The sequence below is a fragment of the Meleagris gallopavo genome, chromosome 1 (genome assembly GCF_905368555.1).
Source record: "Meleagris gallopavo chromosome 1, MGAL_WU_HG_1.1, whole genome shotgun sequence".
NCBI lineage: Eukaryota > Metazoa > Chordata > Aves > Galliformes > Phasianidae > Meleagris > Meleagris gallopavo.
This window is the reverse complement of record NC_139404.1, coordinates 121531834-121554374: the sequence shown is the minus strand read 5'-3', so window position 1 is coordinate 121554374 and position 22541 is coordinate 121531834. Positions and strand designations below refer to the sequence as shown.

Here is a 22541-nt window from a genome sequence, read left to right as displayed (position 1 = left end):
GTGAATGACACAAGAAAATTTAAAGGTGGAAAAACATTTTGCTAGGATACTTAGATTTTGATGACTAATATACATTATTAAAATCAAGCTCTCATTTTAACTGAAGTCTTTGTTTAGGTATTCTTTGGGTTACTCATCATGTCTAATTTGAATGAGGAAAATACTGACAAAATTTCCAAAGAAAACATAAACAAGTTAGCCATTCTGAAGCTAATGATCCAAAGATGCAAAGTACCATCCTTAAACCGTATCTCTAATTTTGCTGGCGTGAATTCAGATATGCACTTATTACACTGGGCAGTTGATTTGTTGTTGTAGTTGATGGCTGCCTTGTCCCAGCTGGTCAGTATTCACCAGGACATTCTTCTTTGTTATTTTTCTTCCTCTTTCACTCATTGCACATCCATTTGGGACTGAGGATGCACGCCAATTTTATTCAACACTGTAATGCCTCCAGTCTGTTCTGTGTCCAGGCACACACAGGCACCTTCTCTTTCATTTTCCACTACAGTCTTTTTTGAATGGAATAATTGCTGCAGAGAGATTTTAAGCACATACTTGGAATTAAACTTTTGCTATGATTTTTCATAGTAGGTACTTCATCTTGGAAGATATAAAATTTCTGTTCAAGAAGTTGTCTGAGAATTACTCTCTTCAATGCTGGCAGCTGTCTCTTACTGTTCACAAAAAGAGTGTCAGAGAAGAGAGCTTTTTGTAAAGTTATTGAGAATGGTGGGAAATAAGGATCTCTTATGAAAAGGTGGTGTAAGGGCAGTTTGTGTTTGTATATGTAAAAAGAAAAGTTCACACTTAAAATCTGAGTCTTCTTCCTTTTCTTCCATTTTTCCTTAAAAAAAAATTAGAGAGAGAGAGTGAGGTATAATCTAAGCACAGTACCATTTAAATGTATTTCTACTATGCTTGAAACAAATGGGAACCTTGCATTGTTGGAGTTATTGTAAGATCTTTCACTGTTTAAGTGATGCTCAGTCTAAGGTTCCCCAAGGTGCTGGTTTTGAGTTCACAGGCTTCTGGTTTGGAACTCTTAGCATATTAATTGCTTACATCAGGAGTCAGTTTTTTCCATAACTGAGATGGAGATCAAATACCTCAAATTAATGCAACATTTAAATAAGTCTTTACTTTGGCACTACAACTGGCATCTGAATAATGAGTTATCCGCAGGAAGAGATGGGTTTGTCAGCCTATTATCACACAAAGCGTTGAGTACTCATCTCCTCTGAGGTCATATGCACATATCGTACTGCTCTCTCGAAATACACTTCCAAAGTACTGAGTGATACAAGAATGCCTGATGCAGCGAGCTCTGGAAGCACGAGATGCAGAGCCTTTTTCGTTGGTGTGTTTGAAGGTGGATAACCTTAAAAATCAATAAAGCCTGCTGCGGCACTCAGCATCTTGATGAACTGCTCTTTGCTGATCCTTTTACTTAGGCTTTGAATAAATGTTACGGTGCTGCTACGGTGCTGCAGAATTGCAGTATGAGATGATGCGGTGGCTGGAGCGAGGCATCCACTAGCGGAGCTCTCTTTGTCCAAACCATAGGTCTGATCCTGGAATTTATTATCTGAAATGTGGCTCTTGAGCTTTTCTCCCTACCAATTCAGTTTTCAAACCAAAGTGCTTGAAGAAAGAGGATGTAAAATGGCAGAAAAGTAGTTCTCAAAGGCTTAAGCAGTATGTTCAACTTGCTTGTAAATACTGCATTTCTTCTTCAGAAACAGTGGCAGATCATAGTGCCCCAATTACAAAAGTGGAAACAGCTATTAGGAAGAAGTGATTAAATAGAGCGTTTTAACTTTGAGGGAAGTTTAGTAAGGCTGTCACCTAGAGGAGGTGACAAATGCGGAACGTTGTGTTCCCTACCAAAGCAAAGTTCACAACTTTAAATAGATAGTTTTTGAAATACCAGTGACAGCTCAGAAAATGTCCCATCTGAGAGACAAAATGTTTGGGTATCTGGGAGCCCTAATTGTGATAGGAATTGATGGGGAGGAGTGTGGCTGATGGATCTGAAGATAATTTCATAGAGGGTCTGCATAAAACACTCTAGACTTTCTAACTTCTTTTGAATGAAAGTAATGGAAATAGACCTAGAATTTACTGATGAAAAATGGAAGAGCAGAAGGGAGAGGAGAATGAAGTCTGAGATATGATTTTATACATAGCAAAAATACATATTCTTTTCTGACTTCACCTAGCAGATGCTAGGACAGCACAGAGATATTCTCTCTCCTGCTTTTGTAAGGACATAGCCTTCTGCTACCTCTGATCATATGCATAAAAAAGCAGCATTTTGCTTTTAGGCAGTCTGAATCTAGTGATAGGGATAGAGAGTTTCTTTGAAGAAAAGCCCTAGAAAAATCCAGTAATGGGAAAAAAACTCCTGCTGAGAGTTTACAGGGATTTTTCTGCTGTTTTGTGTAACAGTAATAAAAGAGCACAGAAGGAATGGAGATTGGTGTCATGCACAGTGTGTATGTGTTAGGAAAAAGATCAGAAGAACTTTCTGCATGCCACTGGTGCTGAAAACAAATCTATGACATTTTTCTCCTTATGAATCACATATGTCTGGAGTACTTTGGGGATGGTAAAGAGAAAGGAGATGAGAGCAGTGATTATGGTTGTGTGGAACATTTCCTAATTTTCATTTTTTAATATTGTATGTGTAAGGCTGTCAGATATGGAAATTTACTTGATTTTTGTATTTTTATTTATTTATTTGTCCAGCTTTCAAAATGATGAAGAGATATCTGCCTCTCTGATGTCCTGCAGAACTTACTTAGGTTGGGCACCTGGCTGTGACCTTTCTCAGAGCAGGACTTTGTGCTTTTCTTGCAGATGGGGTCAGAATTTTCCTTCCTTTGTCTATTGTGTTAACTCTCAAGAACTGGAGTTAGTCGTGCACCTGCAGACTTACAGTCTCTTGAAGATAAAGAAAAGTTACCTCCTGGCCATGCAGCTTTAAACAAATATTTGAGCATTATCAAAGCCAGTGAGGAGCTGATGACAATCTGTCTCCATAATAAATGGATCAAGTGTTGCTTTGTCTTCAGTGCTGCCAGTTTGTCAGTTCTCTTGAATCAAGACTCCAGTGGCGGTTTATAAAGAAGCATGACTGTTTTCCTAGGTTACCTGAAGCATAAGCTTAATTAATGGCATTTTGAAGGATATGAGTGGTTTGGTTGTCAGTGGAAGTAGTGCTGGGAATTGGTAGCCATGATTAAGGAGGGAGCTCCAGTCATTGGGCAGAAAACATGAAGTACAGTCCTGTGCAAAGCAGCGAAGTTCAGTCTGCATGCAGTGGCCACACTTCAGTGTTCATTAATGTTAGCTTATCAGTCTCTATGTTTTTAATCTATTACATCTTTCATGGATATGTTGTACTGGATAGCTTTCTTCCTTTTTTTTTTCTTCTAGAAAAATCAAAATATTTCCCTCCGTGGGAAATGGAGGCCATGATAATTTTTTCTTCTATGTCCAACATGTAAACTTTGTTGTAACACTTAAACTGAAATTAAGATATTTTAATAATTGCTGATAAAGAGATTTTCTCAATAAGTTCTCCCTCCCCCCTTCCCCTCCCCGCCCCATACCTGCTGGAACAGTTTGGTGTGACATTGGAGAGTTTACTCAAGAAGGAAATGAAGATCTGTTACCTGTGCTTCAGGAAGTCTGAAAGAGCTCCGCTCTGAATATTTCTCAATGTCTTAGAAAAACAAATTTGAATACCTGTCGTCTCCTCTTGCAAAAGACTGTTGGAGTCTAATTGGTATGTTTTATATTATAAGGAGGTCACTCTATTATTTTTCTCTTCCAACAAATGAAGGATGGAAATTTCAAACACAGGTGACAAGGATTTTATTGTTGGGTTATTTTTCTTTCATATATGGGATATGATTAAATGTATGCTGTCAAAGAGGGACCTTTTTACAGGTTGATACTATTGATTAGTATTTGAGACCTGTAAACAACAGTATTATTTTATGTATAAGAAAATATAATTAAAAATTATTACATTGATATTTTATTTCTCACGGTGGAAACATTTCAAATATTCATCTCATGTTGTAGCAGAAATTACTTGGTTCAAGTAGATATCCCAAAATCATGTTTTAATAATTTCTTCCTTTTTTCATCTTTTTTTTTTTTTCCCCCACAGTCACATGACACAATCAGCCACATTTGAAGACCCTCGAATAGAGAGCTGCCAAATAACCCCTCCAGCCCCTCGGAAAGTGGAAATGAGGAGGGATCCTGTGCTAGGATTTGGTTTTGTGGCTGGTAGTGAAAAGCCAGTTGTTGTACGCTCAGTAACACCAGGTATGTTTTCCTCACGTGACCACAAAAGCAAACTTGGCACTTCTTAGTATCACTAATTGGCTGGATTGCTAAATGAGAAAATAGCTGTAGTGATATTCCTAAAAAATTGTATTGATTTCCATTGTTTTCTTCAAAAGAAGTGCAATTATTTGAGAGTGTCAACAATAATTCTGTGAATGTATTTATACTGACTGGGAACTTAATCTACTGAGATGAGATATAGTTACAAATGTAAGTACTGTTGAAGTCTTCAAGCAGAAAAACTAAACAAAATTGCTTGGTCGGTAGTATTAGGAGGTAGTTTTCTCCTTTTTGAATCCTATGTAAATACATTAACAAAAAGTCAGTTTTAGATTATTGCTCGGAGCTGTTACTATTGTTTGCCTGAAACAAAATTATCTACTTCATTCGGAAAGGAAAGTCTTCTCCCACTTACGTTCATATTGATTTGATGTCACCCTCATTGCCATCTAATTAGCATTTCAGGAGGTATACTGAGTTGCATGATTATAACTTACATGTTTTTCGTGCTGTCACTGGCTTTAAAGAACATTATTCTGGCATTTTTTCTTTCCTTTTTCTTTTCTTTTTTTTTTTTTAAGGATTCCTCTGTTAATCAAGTGGTAAAAAAAGCAAGATCAAAACGTATCTACAAAACTTCCTAACTGCAGTGAAAATTATTGAAGTTTTTGGTATTTTTGAATTTGTGGGACTGCTTAGTCTCCTGAACCAGCAGGCTTTATGCTTAAAAGTTCAGCTGTTACATAAATTGCCTTGGAGCTAAGGACGGGGATTTGACTTTGCCCCTGTTCAATATGTTCTGCAGAATCCCCATAGAGAGCAGAGGAGAGGCAAAATTGACTGCATGGAGTTCTGATGTCATTTACCCGCGTGTGTGCATTGATTTTATTTGTATTGCTTTCAGATGGAGTGAATGTTGTAACTAATATTTGAACTGAAGCAGACAGATCTTTTCTCCCAAGTTAGCGTTATTAATGTAATTTTTTGTTGTTGTTGTTTGATTTGGAAAAAGTATTACCTTGCATTCCAAGTGAATAGAAGGAAAGATGAGTTCAAAGCAACATTCTTGTATATGGATTTGTATCCATGAATGCTGGATGTATAAGCAAAGTAAAATCTTCAAGTCAAAGAGAGGAGAGGAATAGCATTAGCTTAACTACTAATTGAATTGTTTCTGATACTGAAACATTTTCTTTTAAGACTATCTTCATATTGGTGAATTTTTTTGATACTTTTTGATGTATCGTGGATGCAGAGCTTAAAGGCAAAAGACTAGAGGATATAACTTTTGATTTGGAATTGTGATATTATTCTCTCCTTTGGGCATGTAATCATGCTGGAAGCAAAATATTATGTACATTTTATAAAACATAGCATGAATTTAAATAGTGTTAAAATTCAAAAGCACATAGGCACGTCTGATTGCCTAGTTACACTAATCTTTAATGTCTGCATCTAACTGAAAGTGCCAGTGCTTTTGAACGCATTATGTAAAATTCTGTTCACCAAGCAGTAGGAATGCAAAGGAAAAGAGACTCCAAGACTGGAGGCATAGAAACTTACTATTTTAGGACAGAAGGAAGCAGGTTTGTTTTGCCCAGAACAGGAAAGTCAGAGGAAAGTTGTGCAAATGACTTTCAAACATGGTGAGTGACGTCTCATAGAAAAGAGGAATATGATGTTCTCCAGTGCTACTTTGGCTGGGACAAGAAGTAATGTGTAGACACCAGAGAAGATTTTCTGATCTTAACAGTAGTTAAAGAGGATTACATAATTATAGGAAAAGGAGTCTTTACCAGGGGTGGTCTTATATGAATGTCAAACAAACATTGATAAGCAAGCTATGAATTATGGCTGATCATAACTTGAAGAATGAATTAGGTCACTCTAATGGGCCCTATTTCTCCTCCAGAAAATCTAGCTCTTATTGTTATGTTCCCAAATATAGTTTTGGAACTTAACTTGAGTAACTTCAATAGAAACTGTTTAGTCAGTGGCTTTCAAGATATTCTTGGTGAGGAAGTAAAGTTAAAAAAAGTGTTAAGCACGCCATTAGTTGAAGAGAAGGGACTTACAGCATATGAACTGCAGAGTGTGCATGTCATTTTGAATAGTCTACTAACCTTGCTTTTTTCCATTTATCTGCAGGCGGCCCCTCTGAAGGAAAGCTTATACCGGGGGATCAGATCATAATGATTAATGATGAGCCCGTCAGCACTGCTCCGAGGGAGAGAGTCATCGACCTTGTCAGGTAGTTGATGTCCTGTCACTTAAACTATGAACCCACTGGCTTACTTCCTGTGCAGTTATTTGATTATACTGCAGTCTTGCCTTCTCATGGTGGAAAAAAGAGAAAATAATGTTATTTCAGTCATAATGAATAAGTGTGAGATACTCCAATACGGAAATGAAGTATCCTTTTAAATGTCCTTCGGGTAGCTGTAGAAATATAATGGGGTATTGGAACAGTTCCAAAATGCTTGAGCATCGAAAGAGGAATGGTATTCTCTGGGCATTTTGTTTTGGTATGAGTTATTGAAAAGATAAATCCTGGAGCTAAGCAGCTTCAGTCATTGTTTCTCTGTTGCATTTCTTACAAAAAGAAAGTTGAGACAGTCTGTTGTATGTGAAAAGTAAAGAAAAAGTGTTGGGAGAATTTTGAGAGTGGAGATAGGAGTATGTAGAGAAGCTCAAAGAGTGGTACATGTTTGGGTGGATTGCTGGTGAAGAGTTTGTGTGAGGAGAGCAGGCAGGGCTGTGTAAATATGAGGCAGAAAACAAGAGAAATGTGTGACTGGATACTTCAGGAAAGGAAAAGTGTCGATATTTATAATGGGCCATAGAAAGAAAGGAAAGAGAAACTGAAAATGCTCAAGGTGAAGAAACTGACGTGATGTGGCCAACAAACTGTATTTTGAGTAACAAGAAATGTTAGTATATTGCATTTAAAAAAAAAACAAAAAAAACCTGTTAATTCAAAAATTAAAAATTAAATATAAGACAGCTTATTTTCAGGACCTAGGTCGCTGGAGACGTGTTTGGTTTGTATGTCTTTTTTCTTATTGGTACAAGCTCTGAATTGGTCCAGTTAATTTCTAGGACATACACAAGTTTTAATTGTGCAGGTACCTCTCCTCAGGACTGGTAGCTGTCAGTGTTATCACTGTCACCTGTATAATTTTGAAAAGTTACATTTGCTTCCAGAAATGGATGAGCTGCCCTTATAGTTGTATTCCCCCTACAGATCACATTTTGCACAGATGGATGCTCAATTCCTGGGGAAAGAAGCTACAGTAATATTATGAAAGCCTCTTCACTACAGCAATAGAGGTGCAAGCAACACATGCTTATCTCTATTAGATGATTGTGGTCAAAATACCATGCATTTCCAGATTTTAAAAAAAGTATCAACCTGAAAGTCATATAACAGTCAGGAGGGAACTTTGACACTTGCTTTTTGCTGAAAAAAAAGATCTGAGACCACATAAACTGCAGAAACAATCTTACTCCTATTAAATTTGTGACTTACGGTCTCTTGACCACTGGCATAAGCTTCACAAATGGATCTTAAATTCATTTTTGATATCATTGTGTCTTCGTAAAGGGTTCATATTGAAGTCTTCATTCTTTTCTTGATTCTTTGATAACTTAGTAATCAGAATTAGGATTTCCGTCTCATTTATATGCTTCCAGCAATATATAGTAATAACAACTAGGAAAACTAGACTGATTGCAACTGAAACAAAGAGGGCTTACTATGTGGCTGATTCCTCTGTCTGCTCTCAGATGAGAATAAGAATGTAGCCCTTCCTGATTACCTTGACTCTATAGGTAACAAATTAGGTGCTGTTGTATTCCAGTAGAATCTTTCGGTGACACTTTTTTTAAACTATAAGCCCACCTCAGCTCTCAAAATCTATCTGCCATTGGAATTTTGTCAGAGACTCATTCTTTGATTAGACTCGAAATGAAATGTACTGGAGTTGTATATTACAGCATTTCAAATGAAGAGCTTTCTTTTCATGCCAGTGGGACACCTGGAATGAATAGAAACTGTCGCTGTATGTCCTGACATCATAGCAGAAGCTTTTCTCTACGCCAATAAAGTGATGAATTCCTTCTACTATAACAAAATATTTTCATAAGGATAGGATATGTCTGCAACTCTGAAAACAATACTTGCTTTCAGCTTTCGATGTGGATGGAAGCAATTTTGAAATCTTGTTTTCCAGCTGATAGCAATGAGTATGTTTTAGATGCATAGAGGAGGCAGTGAGTATAATCACAAAATCATTCAAAAATTGAGGTGGAAGGGATTTCTGAAGGTCAGTTCAGAATCTCTTGATCAAAGCAGAGCTAGTGTCAAAGTTGGACATGTTTTCTCAGCACCTGTCCAGTCAAGTTTATCTTCAAAGAGAACCATACTGAGCAGATGTTTCAGCGCTTAGCCAGTGGCATCATAAACAATTTTCTTCCTTATATCCAACTGGAATTTCCCTTGGTACAAATTGTGGCCTTTACCTTTTGTTCCATGTCTTACCGCCTCTTTGGAGGGTCTGGCTCTGCTCTCTCTGTAGCAACCTATTAGATATTGGAAGACTTGGCTTTCTCCCTAAGTTTTTTCAGGCTAAACCCTCTTTCCTTAGTCAGTTCCAAGTCTTGTGCTTGAGCCTTATAGGTATCTTAGAGGCCCTCCACTAGAGTCTCTAGTTGTCGTTAACTGTTAGCAGCTTTTTGTCAGTGAACATCTGAGACCCAAAACTGGAAAGAATGGTAAATGTACAGCTTTGCAAGGTAAAGAAATAATTAGTTCCCTCAGATTCCTGGCTATGCTTTTGCTTGTGCAGCGCACTATGCACTTCACTCCACTGGCAGAGGACGCTGTAGACTCATGTTCTAGTTGTTGTCCAACAGGATCCCACATCATTTTCTGTGGAAAATTTTCCTGAGACTGAAGTGAACTTTACTGATCTGGAGTTTCCTAGCCCCCTTTCTCTGTTTTTTTTTTTTACTTTTGTTTTGTTTAAGCAAGATATTCCTCTTTTTTTCGGTCATTAAGAATCTGCTTTGATCAATATGACTTTGCAAAGATGTTAGAAAGAATCAAGTACCTCAGCCTTTTTAGTGTCTTCTTTTAGGTTTCCCATCCTATTCAGCAGCTTTCCCTTGGTTTTTCTTTCATTGCTGATGTATCAAAAGAGGCCCATCTTAATCTTCACATCTTTACTGGTTTCAGTGATAGTTAAGCTTAGGCTAAGGCTGACTGGAAATTCCATTCCTGCCTGGCTAAGTAGTATTTTCCTGTTTCTCTTAGGTAGCCTGTCCATTTCCATCTCCTGCACACTTCTGTTTTGTGCTGGATCTTAGCCTGGAATTCCCTATGAAGTGAAGCTGGTGTTTTACTTTGACTACCCACTTCCTTGCAGATCAGACTGGACCATTCTGGCACTTGAGGGAGGCTCTCCATGAAGATCAACCAGCTTCATTAGGCTTCTGCTTTTCAGAGCTGCATCAAATTGAAGTCTTTTCTTTAGGTTTGTGTTGTGCCATGTCTTGCACAGTACTGTAACTAGTCAGTGGAAAGTTGATATTCCAACACAGTATTCTTCTGTGATTATATGGTCTTTTGCTGATTAGGTATAGAAAGGTATATATTATATTTGTGATGTGACATTCTATGACTGTTTTCATGCAGCTTTCCCTCACAGCTTTTTGTAAAGACAAGAAATGCTTTGACTTTATGATTGCAGAGAGTAAGAGAAAAAATAATCTTCTTTCAAATTACAGGCATAAGGATCACAGTATACCAAACAAAGAAAACAAACAAACTTCATGTGAAAAAAGACAGATTTCATAACTGGATAATCGTAAAGCTTTATCAAACTTAATTGGATTCAAAACTTTTAAATAAAAGTCTATACAAATGTTAGCTGTTAGGTGAACCTTGAAAAATGAACAGAGTTTTTAGTCTAATGCAATATGTAATTGTTTTCCAAAAAAACACTGCTGGGAAATTTACTTTTAAAAAGTTGTGGTACTGAGGGAAAAGGAAATGGAAAATGAAATTTTTGCTCCACTCTATCTTCAATCCAAAAAAATTACACAAGATTCTGAATTTCCACCAAGGAGAATGTTGTGGTTTAACCCAGCTCCACGGTCATTTGCTCACCTCCACCTCCCCAAACTCCAACTCTCAGTGGGATGGGGGAGAGAATCAGAAGAGAAAACGAAGTAGAAAAGGAAGAAGAAAAAGATAATAGTAATGATAATTGTATATATACAAAACAAGTGAAGCACAAACAATTACTCGCCACCCACTGACCAGTGCAGAGTCAGGCCCCAAGCAGCAGCAGCAGCCTGCCCTGGCCAACTCCCCACCATTTTTCAAGGTTTTTTTTCCACATTTTTTTTCTCAGCCTCCCAGTGCCCTCCCAGTGCCTCCTCACTTCACTCGCAGGACAGTACCAGAAGCTGAAACAGCCTTGGCTCTGTACAGCACTGCTCAGCAGTAACTAAAGCATCAGTGTGTTATCAATATCATTTTTGTCCTAAAGCCAAAACACATCATCATACCAGACACTATGAAAGGAAGATCAATTCTGTCCCAGCTGAAACCAGGACAAAGAACATTTGAAAAATGTCAGTTAAATCTTTTTTTCATTAGCAAAGAGCATGTCCCTAAGCAATACATTTGCTGTATTTCTAAGTTATCCACAAAATTCATAGCATCCATGTTTTCAGATTATTTTGTTCATCTTCAGCAAAACAGCTGCAATTTCAGCCATCTTATCAAGTGCAAATTCATAATGTACATTTAACTCCTAAAAGATGGCTAAAAGTGGTTACGCCAGTCTTTTAAGGAAGTCAATTTTGTGTAGCAGTTTTACTACATGAAAATGCAAGAAAATAAGGGGAATACACAGTACACAAATTTTTGCAATGTCTCTATTGCATGTTAATATTTTAATTATGTTTAATTATTTCTAACTATTTCTTACTGAAATGAGCTTTCTTAACTATAAAACTGTATTTAAAACCAGCTCTTCAGACTCCACGGCTGCAGAGAAGGAATATGGTGAAAGATTTTGTTGGTGGTTTGATTTTTTGTGTTTTTGTGTATGTATGTGTTTTTTTTAAATTAATTAAGGGATACTATTGTTATCCTAAGAGGTCTCAGGACTGAGAATTATCAGAGTTATTCATTATAAATATCCCCTGTAGATCATTTTCATCCATCTAATTCCTTTAGTCCTGTTTTACTGGCAACATTTAATTAGTGTTCAAGTCATCCTTTGAAAGCCAAGGTTGCAGAGAGATGAATACTGCGTGGTTTGCAGACCAAATACATAAGCACTCATTATTTCTGGGTAATGCTCAATGGCTTTTGTACCATATTGAGTTCTCCTGAGCTATTTTCAAGCAGAAATCTAGAAGTCGTGTTTATGGTTTCCCATACAAAAAGAGGTCACCTTTGTGAGAGTCACTTGTGGTTGCATTCTAGAAGTGTTCCATTTAAGACAGAAAGTTATTGAAGTTGGAAAAAGAAGAAACAAGCCCAGTTTTCTAAATGTATTGTTAAAATCAAAGCAAGAAGCAAGTGAACACAATACTAAAGAAAGAAGGTGCATTTGAAGTACGGATTGTTCAAAACTGTAGCCCAAGCTACTCATCCTGTTTTTATTTTACTGCCAGTACAGATACTGTGATGTACAGCTTTTTATTCATCCTTAACAATTCGTACTTTGAGATGCCATTAAAGTAATTGCAGAATATAGGATTTTTTTAAGTATTTGAAAGTAACCAACAATGTAAATCTGACACATTATACAGTGTATTAATGTACTGTGTCAGTTGATTTGCTTAGTGTTACATTTATTTTACTTTTCTTGGTTAATTTTAAATGTGCATCTTTGTAGTTAAGAATCAGTATAACCTCCCAAAGCTGCTTTTAAAACACAAAGAAATATATCCAACTAGTAATTTACTTATAGTATGCTTATAGATAACTTCTATAATGTCTTACTCAATAGCCCTGGATTGTACTAAGTATACATTAGTCTACAAGGTCCGTAACATGAGTAAAGGGTCTTTCTATTTAGCAAGATGTTCTACTGATAGTTTGAGTGACACACAGACACAGTGCTTACTTGTAAAACAAACTTCAAATAGGGCACAGTAATGGTACTTTGTTCATACTTTGATTAAAATAATGATCTAGGTTCCCTATATATCCCAAGTGCAAAGACATTGGAAGAGCGTGATCTGTATGAAATAATTGCCTCATTTTAAGGGAAACTGTCCTGTTGCAGAAAGCTTTATTTACTCATTGATTACAGAAGGAGGACAGAAAACCATCTTTGAAAAGAAACCTGACTTAATTGCTAAATTAGAGCAGACTAGTCTCATTCCTTGAAACTGTAGAAGCAATAGATCAGTATTTGGCTTCCTGTGGAATTCCATCAAAAGACTTTAATTGCAGAGCTGTAACAAAAAAAAAAAAGGTGAAATTCATTAAAGCCTATTCTTTCCTATTGTCTCTATTTTCTATTTAAGAGACATGAGATAACAAAATAATATGATGGCAAGTTTTTTGTCATGGGGATCTGGAGGATTCTTTCAATTCTGCAGTGGCATTTCTGTTTGAATTTGTATTACAATATGACTGGAGAGAAACAACCCTCCAGGGTTTTAGGCTGTGTTGCATTTTAAGTGCCAAAGTAAATTTAATCAATACTGACCTTCCTCACCATCATCCGGCAGTGGATAAGGATTCTGTTGCTGCCATTTGACTGTGAGTGTGTCAGGGGACCAGTCTGCCTTCTCTTAACCATCACAGTTAAATGTGAGTGCAAAAATGAGCTCAGTAGCAGTGCCTGTCATCACATCACAGCAACTGTAAAGATCAGTTCTCAAATGCAGTTTCTGTCTCCTTCTGCTTAGACTACTTCATATTTTGTATCAAACAATTTTGGTGAACTTAATATTAAAGATATTCTTTCTTCATCAATATCATATAGCAAAAATCAAGCATATTAAGTTATTAACTATGATATTGCTTAGTAGTCAAGAATCTTGGAGCCTACTTTTCCTGAAAAACCAATCATGCAGACATTTCATTTGAAGGTACTCCATTATACTCCCAGTTCAGTACATAAATTCAGAGGCTGTACACATTTTTGCTTCAAGCCTTGACACTGTGAATGACTGATGTTTTGGTTTTTAGATGCATAATGCTGAACTGAGGGACAAAGTATTGGACCAAATTCTCTGTAGTTGGTAGGAGTTTTACAAGTGAGATCAATGGACATTTTTTCTGACAAGACTTTTAATTAAGTGCCTCTAACAGCTGGCCCAAGCATAGAGCTGAGCTGCAGGATAGGAGAACTCAGTTCCTGTCAGACTCAAGGCATGCTGTTGGATATATATCTTCTACATTTTGAGGTATTTCTACAAGGTAACAGAGATAACAAATACCTTAAATTAGCTGCTGCAGCTTAATTGTGATAGCACAGATTTAGCATCATCTACTTTGCCTGTTTTCTTGGCTGCCACGTTGAGGTACTTGAGCTAATGTATTGAGAATTTAATCGGGTCTCTGTAGATTTTTATCCTATAATATGGTTCCAAATAGCTTTTCCACCTCTTTAAAGGCCTGTAAGAGTTAAACTGAGGTAGAAGCTGTAGAGAGATATGACTTGTTAGTGTTAAAATCAATACAAACTATGGATATTTTCTTTTAAATTGTTTGTATCAGTGTAAGCATGCAGTCTCATATCATTCCTGTGTTCTTAGCAGCAAGTTAGCTGATACAATTTAGACAAGCTTGGGCTCAATAGTTCAAAGGTTTGGAACACTCAGAACTTAATTTATAAGATTCTTTTTATGTTCACCAAGCTGGATACCCTCTACAGTTAGCGAGTTTGCTGTCGTTCTGAAATTCCAAGGCTTGATGTGTCATCTAGTTGAAGTGTTATGTCATCATCAAACTCTGTTATCTTTTGGAGTCATGGTGAATTTCAGGTCAGCTGTTCCATAACAAGTTATTTTATGGGAACAGAACACAGAGGTACAGACAGAGATATGGAACAGCTGTACCCTATGCACACATGGCTTAGATGAGTCCTTTTTTAGATATGAACCAGCAAATGTTGCCATCACTACCATGCCCTGACAAGCAGGCTTTATTTGTCTGCACAGGGCATGAGGCATTTACTCTGAAGCTATGATTTGCTTTAAAACAATGATGCAAAAGTTTTGAAGTAATTGCTTTCATGTAAAAACGTATAGATGAGTAGCCAGCTTTTATCTTGTCTTACGTGAATTAACCCTTTCACATGATGAATTTCCTCTAAATAACATGCTCTGTAATAGACTCTTTGTGGTGTGGCTGCAAGCTCTGTGCATCTGAGGATTACTTGTTGTTGAATAGGTTGGAGGAGGTGCCTAAAAATCTCATGTCTTGTGTCTGGGGACCTAAAGGGGGTTTCTCTTTCCTGACACTGTTACTTGTCTCCTCTTTGGATGCCATTTCCAAATCATAAAAGATTTTGTTGGACAAGATAGCCCACTACATCCTGCTGCTAATACTTGAATATTATGTGGCTTGTGAGGCTGCCTGGGAGCGTATTACTACAGGACAGCTATACTTCTACAAGATAAGCACTGTGGCACAAAACAGTTTAATCAGCAGAGAGCAGAAAACAAGGAGGAAAACAAGATACTTCAGGAGCTTGCTTGGGAAGTGTCAGTTTGTGCTGAACAGTTTCTAGGATTGAAGAAGAAGCATGGGCTGCCTGCAGGCAGTAGTTGTGAAGTATGAAGATAACAGATGTGCCTTCACCACTGCATGCGCTGAGCCACTTTGCCCTTCCAGTAAGGTGTTGCAGTCGTAACTGAGAAGTTTACAGCTCCCTCATCCTGCCAGTCTGTTATTGACTGCATATAGATATAATCTAGTGAAGCTACAGTAATGGAAAACGTTGACATTGTTGAGGAGCCATGTTAGTTGCATGATGTAAGGCCTGTAATGCTTTTTGGAGCCTCGTATTACATACTGGGTATTTCCAACATTTTTATCTGCAAGTAGAAGTTGCATTCTGGCTGTTTATATTTGCACACAATCTTGGCTACACATACATTGCTCTAGGAATCACCTTGTCAGAATTTCAGTATTCTGATCTGTTTTCCTTAATGAAATGTGGACAGTGATAGCATCAGCATTCCCTTTTAAGCTGAGACAGTGCTGGATATTTGGGCCCTAGAAGTTACCTGTTTTATTTGTTGCCTGAGTAGCTACAGTGTGACAGAGAAATGTGCCTTAAACAAGTGAAAGGAAATGAAGACACCAAGCACAGCGCTGCTTGTAGTTACTGTGAATTACCCAAATGCTGTTTTTGACAGAAAGACAGCAATGTTGATAGCAAGCACTGGGAGGCAAATGAGATGTTTTGCTGGTTTTCTATGTTGACCCTTGGAAGGCTGTGTCTGCTACAGGTGCCTTGTATCAATGAAAAGCATAAAGATTTTAATCTCCTGCTTTAGGAATCCTGTTCTGTGTGCACCAGTGCTCATAGGAAAGTAAAAGGTAGTTTAAACTATTGTGAGAGGAGGGTGAAAAGACCGTGATCGACTTGCAATATCTTGTGTGGTTTCATGAATTTGAAATAGCTTTATTCTTTAGCTGTTAGTTCTGCAGAATCTCCTGGCAGTGTCCGTGTTTGAAGGCTTTTGTGCATTTTACAAAAACTCATTTGTTTGTCAAATTGGGGAAAATAAAGCTAGCGTAACTGCTAGTGTTGTTGCTATGTCTTTGTTATAGCACAGATAAAGTGGATGGGGAAGAAAAACAAAAATGAATAGCTTTTAAAAATCTTGAACCATACAATCAGAAAGAAAGAAAAAAAAAAGAACGAATGGAGGTTTTAAGCACTTCTCTTCGAGGCTGCTTATATAATATGAGGAGCTGGCACATTGAATGGTGTTGTAACCCCAGGTTTGGTGTTAAGGGAACACTTCTTTGTTGCCAGGGTGGAAGTAGCACTGTCTGTGGTGGGAAGGAGACTGGGGGAGTTTGTCTAACTGAAAAATGGGTAAAATCCTTTTGCAAGCAAAGTGAAGGGGTTGTGGAAGCTCATAGTCCATTAGTATAATGGTGGAATTTTTAAGAACTGTGTAATGAAATGCTGACTCTGGAGTTCCAAAAGCTGTTAAGAACTTCATCTATCTTTGGCATGCCAATGCTTTGTCTTTCCAGCTTTCTGATTCAGAGTTAGTTTTTAGCATCATAATCCTGCTTACGTCTCAAACTACACTTAATATACTAAGTAAAATGAATTTTAGTCACCTTCTGAGACTGTATGTGCACAGAAGGTGGCAATCCCTATTAACATTAGGGTCCAGGTACAGTGATTATCTCTAAATTTCCATTTCACATCCCTGCTCTGACACTACAGTTCCTTTCTGTCAAAGCATGTGGCAGTAATGGTGATTGATACTATAACTTGTGGATTGTCTATGCAGCTGGAAAATGACAAAAGTAGTAGAGATGAGAAGAACACGGCTGAATCCTATTCTGGTAAAACTCTCTTGTTCCAAATTTCTTTTTGATTCAAAAGGTATGAGATGTCTAGACTTAATTGTGTTCTAAGAAAAGCAGACCTGGCTCTCAGTGCAATTGACTTGAAAATTTTATGAATATTTTATGAAAATTTTATGAATATTTTTGTGTAGACAAGGCCTAAATTTTATTGGAAGTTTTTTTAAAAATACTGATAATTAAGATCATAAGGCTTGCTTAACATGGTCATTAGCAAGTCACAATCCTCTCTCCTTACTGCTCCCCCCAGTGAAGGTAATTTTGTGATTCAGAGTCTCTCTTAGCAGTAGATAGTATAATGTAGTTGGAATAGAAATGTTTCAGGACCTTTTGAATTGGTTCATAAACTAAAAAAATTAGAACATATATTTAGATTATATTTTAATTTAGCTATAATATAGCCTATGGGACTCCCAAAATTGCCTGGAGAATTAGTATCTGTATTTAAGTTTATCTGATGTGCAAATCAGAAGTTTAGTTAACAGAGAAGGAGAACACTTTAATATATTCTGTCTTACTAGTCCTCAGCATGAGGTTTCTTGTTTAAAAACTGATGCTGATTGGGATGACCCTGGGTCACAGTGAGAGGTCAGAGAACAAACACAATTTCTCTTTAAACAAACATAAGACAAAAGCTACCAGCAAATAAAAGTGGCTAAAAGTAAATTAATATTTTAAAAAATACCAAATGCTTCAAAAGGTAGTTTAGTATGATAGATTTTTTGGGCATTTATCAGTCACTTCTGCCTTTTTTTTTATTTCTAGCATCAGAAGTGTTCGATTATAATTCATTACAAGCAACACAAGAAAAATAGTGTAAAAGAAGCATTTTAGCTTCAGTTTTAGCCTTTTTTAGGCTTTTTTTCCCCCCAAATATACTATTCTCTGATTTTTTTATTTGACTTTAAACATCTGAGTCTTCTCAGAGCTCCTGGAATCAGCAACAGTAATAGGGAAGGACTGATCACATGTATTTTGCTGCAGGTGATTTCTGCTAGATCTTATTTCTCTTCAGGCAGGCCAAAGCTTAATGTATTTTATCTACTGCATAAGGGAAAATCCCTGTAGTCCAATGTCTTTACTGTTAAATAAAGTCAGCTTGGTTGGAAGTTTAGTTAAGACCAAATTTGTTCGGTTTGTGAATCAAACAAGATTCCAAGAGAAGCAAAGATCTTGTCAACCTTTGTTGTAGATCTGCCCATTTTTTTTATGAATACTTGAACTTTTCAACAGGCTTGTTACTCAGAAAGCAGTATAAAAAACAACACTTCTTTTGGGGAAGAAACTTGGTTGCTATAGCAGTTTAAAGTCTTTGAGGTCATCTGTATTAAATAAGAACTGTAGAAGTCATGAAGTTTAATCATTGTACTGAGATATTCATTCTTTATGTTGTATTTCTGCTCAGTATGCTTTTCTGTGCATCATTACAGTGTGCTTGTGACGTAAAGAAGATGCATCATCTGCCTAAACGTTTACTGAGAGTAGTAGCAGCATCTCTCAATTATGGAGGATAGCAAAAAAAGTTTAAAACTACTAATTAACTTAGTTTGCAATCCAGTTTCTTTTTACTTCTTTATCTCATGTCATTCTCAGTACTGCTCAGTTTTACAAGGAAACTATAGTTTTGCAACTAAAAATACCTCATTGTTCTGCTGTTCTGTTATCTGAAATTCTGTTTGTGTTCAAAGCCTTTAATTAAATATTAGAATGAATGTGTTAGTAAAGATAGCATTTTTTCTCCTTTGAAAGTGTTGAAACAATTTCTTAGTGTTCTACACCAATTATAATCATGTTTCAGTGTCCTGCAGGCTTGAGTTCATGAATATTTCATATAAATTACTATGAATTTAAGGAAAGAAATATACTACATATTGGCATGTGAGAGTAGAAGAAAATTCAACACACTCTTTTTCAACAAGAAAGAGAGAAAGAGAAGATTTACATAGGTTGATTTGATAGTAATGCCTCCCATATATTTCCATGGAAATTGCAACAGATACAAACAGCATAATAATGCTATTTAATAGAGCAAATTCTCTACAAATCACTATACAGAACAATTTTTCAACATAGCAACCCCCATTAGCTATGTGTTTTTGCCAGCAATGAACAGGAGCCTGCATGTGGTACTTGTAAAAATCTGCATGTCATCCGGAGCATGCCTTGTCTTTCACATCACTGTTTTCACTGCCTCACTCATGAAAATCTGCACCAGCAGATTTCACAGCTGCTATGATGGCATAGTTGCTGGGAAAATGTTGCCCATGCAGTCCATCTTAGGCTTGGGTTGGAGGGGACCATACAGTCCTCCCAGTGCCAACCTGCTGCCATGGGCAGGGCCACCGCCCTTCATGCTGCCCAGGGACCCATTCAAGCTGATGTTGAACATCTTCGGGTATGGGGCGCCCACATCTTCTCTGGGCAGCTGTTCCATGGCCTTACTGCCCTCTGAATAAAGAATTTTCTCCTAGCACCTAACCTGAATCGTCCCTCTTTTATTTTAAAGCCATTCCTCCTCGTCCTGGTCACTATTAGGCCATGTTAAAAAGTCAGTCTCCTCCTACTCCATTCAAGTACTGGAAGGCCGCAGTGAGGTCTCCCTGGAGCCTTCTCCAGACTGAATAACCTCAGCTCCCTCAACCTGTCTTTATAGGAGAGGTGTTTCAGCCTTCTGATCATCTTTGTGGCACTCCTCTGGACCCATTCTAGCAGCTCCACGTTTTTCTTGTGCTGGGGGCCCCACATCTTAGTGTTGTACTCCAGATGGAGCCTCATGAGTGCACGGTAGAGGAGGACAATCACCTTTTACTCCTTGCTGGCCATCCTTTTTTTGATGCAGCTCAGGATACATTGGCCTTCTGGACTGCAAGGCTGTTGGCTAATGTCTGGTTTTTCATCTACCAGGACCCCCAAGTCCTTCTCCGCACGGCTGCTCTCAATTGGTTCTTCCAGTCTGTACACACACCTGGGATTGCACTTGTCCTTGCTGAACCTCATTTTGTTCACATGGGCCCACTTTTCATGCCTGTCCAGGCCCCTCTCAATGACATTCCTTCCTTCTGTTTTGTCAGCGACACCCATCAGCTTGGTGTCATCAGCAAACTTGCTTAGGGTGCACTCAATATTGTTGTTGATAAACAGTACACAGTATGCTTTATGCATACTGTGTACTGTTCGTTTATGCATACTGTGTCTTCTACATTTGTGTATATGCATTTGCATATATTTCTATTTATGTGCAGATAAAAAGGGGAATGTGTTACATAAAGCTTTTATTTTATCGTGATTTTGGAATATGAGCATTTCTTAAAAATGAAAACCTGAAGCTTTGCAGCTCTTTAAACCAAAGCCTTATCATGACATTCTATTAAAAAAATTGTGTCATAGAGTTTAAAATTATATATCTTAAGTATTTACCATATTTCTAGCAGGGAGTGGTAAATAAAAAGTGACAGTTCTGATATGTCATTGTGATTCTCTCCAGCATTAGAAACTGTGTCTTCTTCCTGCTTTATTAGGAAATTATATGTTAAAGAAGAGAGTGATGTGAACATAGGTGTTTTTGTTTTGTTTTTATATGTATAACCAATACCACTTGTATATATAACCCCTACCACAGTATTACTAGGTTCATCATTTTATTATTATTTTTTAGATAATTTGTATTCATGGGATATTCAGGTAATTTATGCCTTAATGTATATATACTGCTTACATTTTTCTAAAGACACTTAATCCAGTCAATTTAATCCATTTGAGATGTAATGTAACAGAGTTTCATAGACACTTTCCCTTAGATGTCAGTGGTATTTCCCACAGGGAGTGCAGAAATGAGACCCTGTTGGTGACAGTGGGTCCTAGGAGAGGCTGTGGGTGTCAAGAGGTTTGGAAGTCAGGCAGCAGCAGCTGGAACTACAGCTCCTGGGAGAGTCTGAAGAGCTAAGGAGGGCAGAGCTGGAGGTCAGTCTGATCCAAAGCAAAGCTGACACTTCAGGCTGACAAACTAAGCATTTCAGTGTTTCATCATGTGGTGTTTCAGGTGGAGCTGAAATACTGTTGAAAATACTGAGCCACTCTCCCTGTCCTGAAGCAAAACTTTTTCTTAGCTTTTTCTGTCCTTGTGGAAATGTACATTGGAGTACAGAGTACATTGGAGTACAGAGGACTGCCTTGTCCTTCCAGGAGTTTTTGAGGAAACAGTATTGAGGTGGCTGTATGCATCAGAAAGTATCTGCTGGTTGGTTATTAAGCCCAGGTGTACACCCACTAGGGTTATGTGCCAAATACCACAGTTGTCCTCTGAGAGGAGTCAAGATCCTCTTGCTCAGTCTCAAAGCTCTGAAAGAGCAGTGCTCAGCTCCTGAAACATGCCTTAACCAAAGGGCTAGTGAAGCCCAGGACCTGTGAGATCACAGTTTCCAGCCCTTGAGCTAAGAGGATGCATGTTGAGGGTAGAGTGTGACCTTTGGTGAACAGCACCATAAGATCAGAGAGAAAAAAAACAATTGTGGGAAAGAGGAGGTGAGGCAAATAAGGCGGTTGTGGAAAGAAGTTATGTACAGGGCATCATTATTAAGATGCATAGATGCATGGTGCCTGCCTCTCAGAGGCAATTCTGCTGTCTGCCACACTTTTTAGCTGAGGGAGAAGTCTTGATATACTGACTTCTTTGCAAGCTGTTGATGATGCACTGCATTTGGTAGAGCAGCATCAAAGAAATCATGTAGTGTCTGCCATCGTATGGTTAATTGTGTGAAGTGTGGTTTTGCAATAACCTGACACTAAACATTCCTATCTCTCCCTGACTGCTCTACCAGCACATGGCAGTAGTTGGAGCAGTCATATTCCAGAAATGCAGACACTTAGGGACAGGAGCTTTGGAAGACACATGCCAACATTGCAAGGTGGGGTATATTTCCCAGCACAGTGTGTTGAATGTGGCCTCTGATAGGTTTAAGCTTTGCTTCAGGAGAAGTGCGTCCAAGGTGAAGTGCACAAGGATGTGCTCATTGCTTGGAGTAAGTGGATTAAAAGTCATTAATGTGAATGTTCCTGTGTTGGTCCCTTTGGCTACAGAACTCAGCCTAGGGAAAAACTTCAGGGAGTATTTCATGCTTCAGCATGCCATTGCAATAAATAATTCATTCAATTCAATTCAGTAAATCAGATCTTTCAGGGCAGTACATTGTAGCTAATAGAATGATTATAAATGGGATATAAAAAGGAAAAGAGTATCAAGTGGGAGTAGAGGAGCAATATAAACTTTATATGTAACCACGTCTGCAGTGCAGTCCTGTCTTGAAAGTGTACTAGTAATTAGGGGTAGTTTGGGAGGAGTGACGAAAATGAGCCTGAAGTTGTCCCTTTTATGAGAGATGTAAGAAGTAAGATGTTTTTGATCGCCGAGGTTGCTGCTTCGGAGCTGCCCCAGGCAGAGCTGAGGCGGCTGATAGCGGGTGCATAGGGGACTCGCTCGGTTTTCCCTCATCCAGGGATTCCCGAGGCATCGGTGCAGCCCGGCACCTCTCGCGAGAGCGGTTCACGTGGCGGGGGCGTTGCCAGGGTAGCGGCGGGAGATTTA

The 22541-nt window shown here is 38.0% G+C and overlaps 1 protein-coding gene across 3 annotated transcripts in view; it reads left to right on the top strand.

The window, feature by feature from the left end:
- Positions 1-22541, top strand: part of FRMPD4 (FERM and PDZ domain containing 4) — a 298975-nt gene that overhangs the window by 219136 nt on the left and 57298 nt on the right. For all 3 annotated transcript variants that reach the window (XM_085212172.1, XM_085212165.1, XM_085212182.1), the window contains exons 3-4: positions 4184-4344; positions 6514-6616. In XM_085212172.1, coding sequence (XP_085068298.1) covers positions 4184-4344; positions 6514-6616 — 264 coding nt within the window. The remainder of the gene's footprint in view (positions 1-4183; positions 4345-6513; positions 6617-22541) is intronic.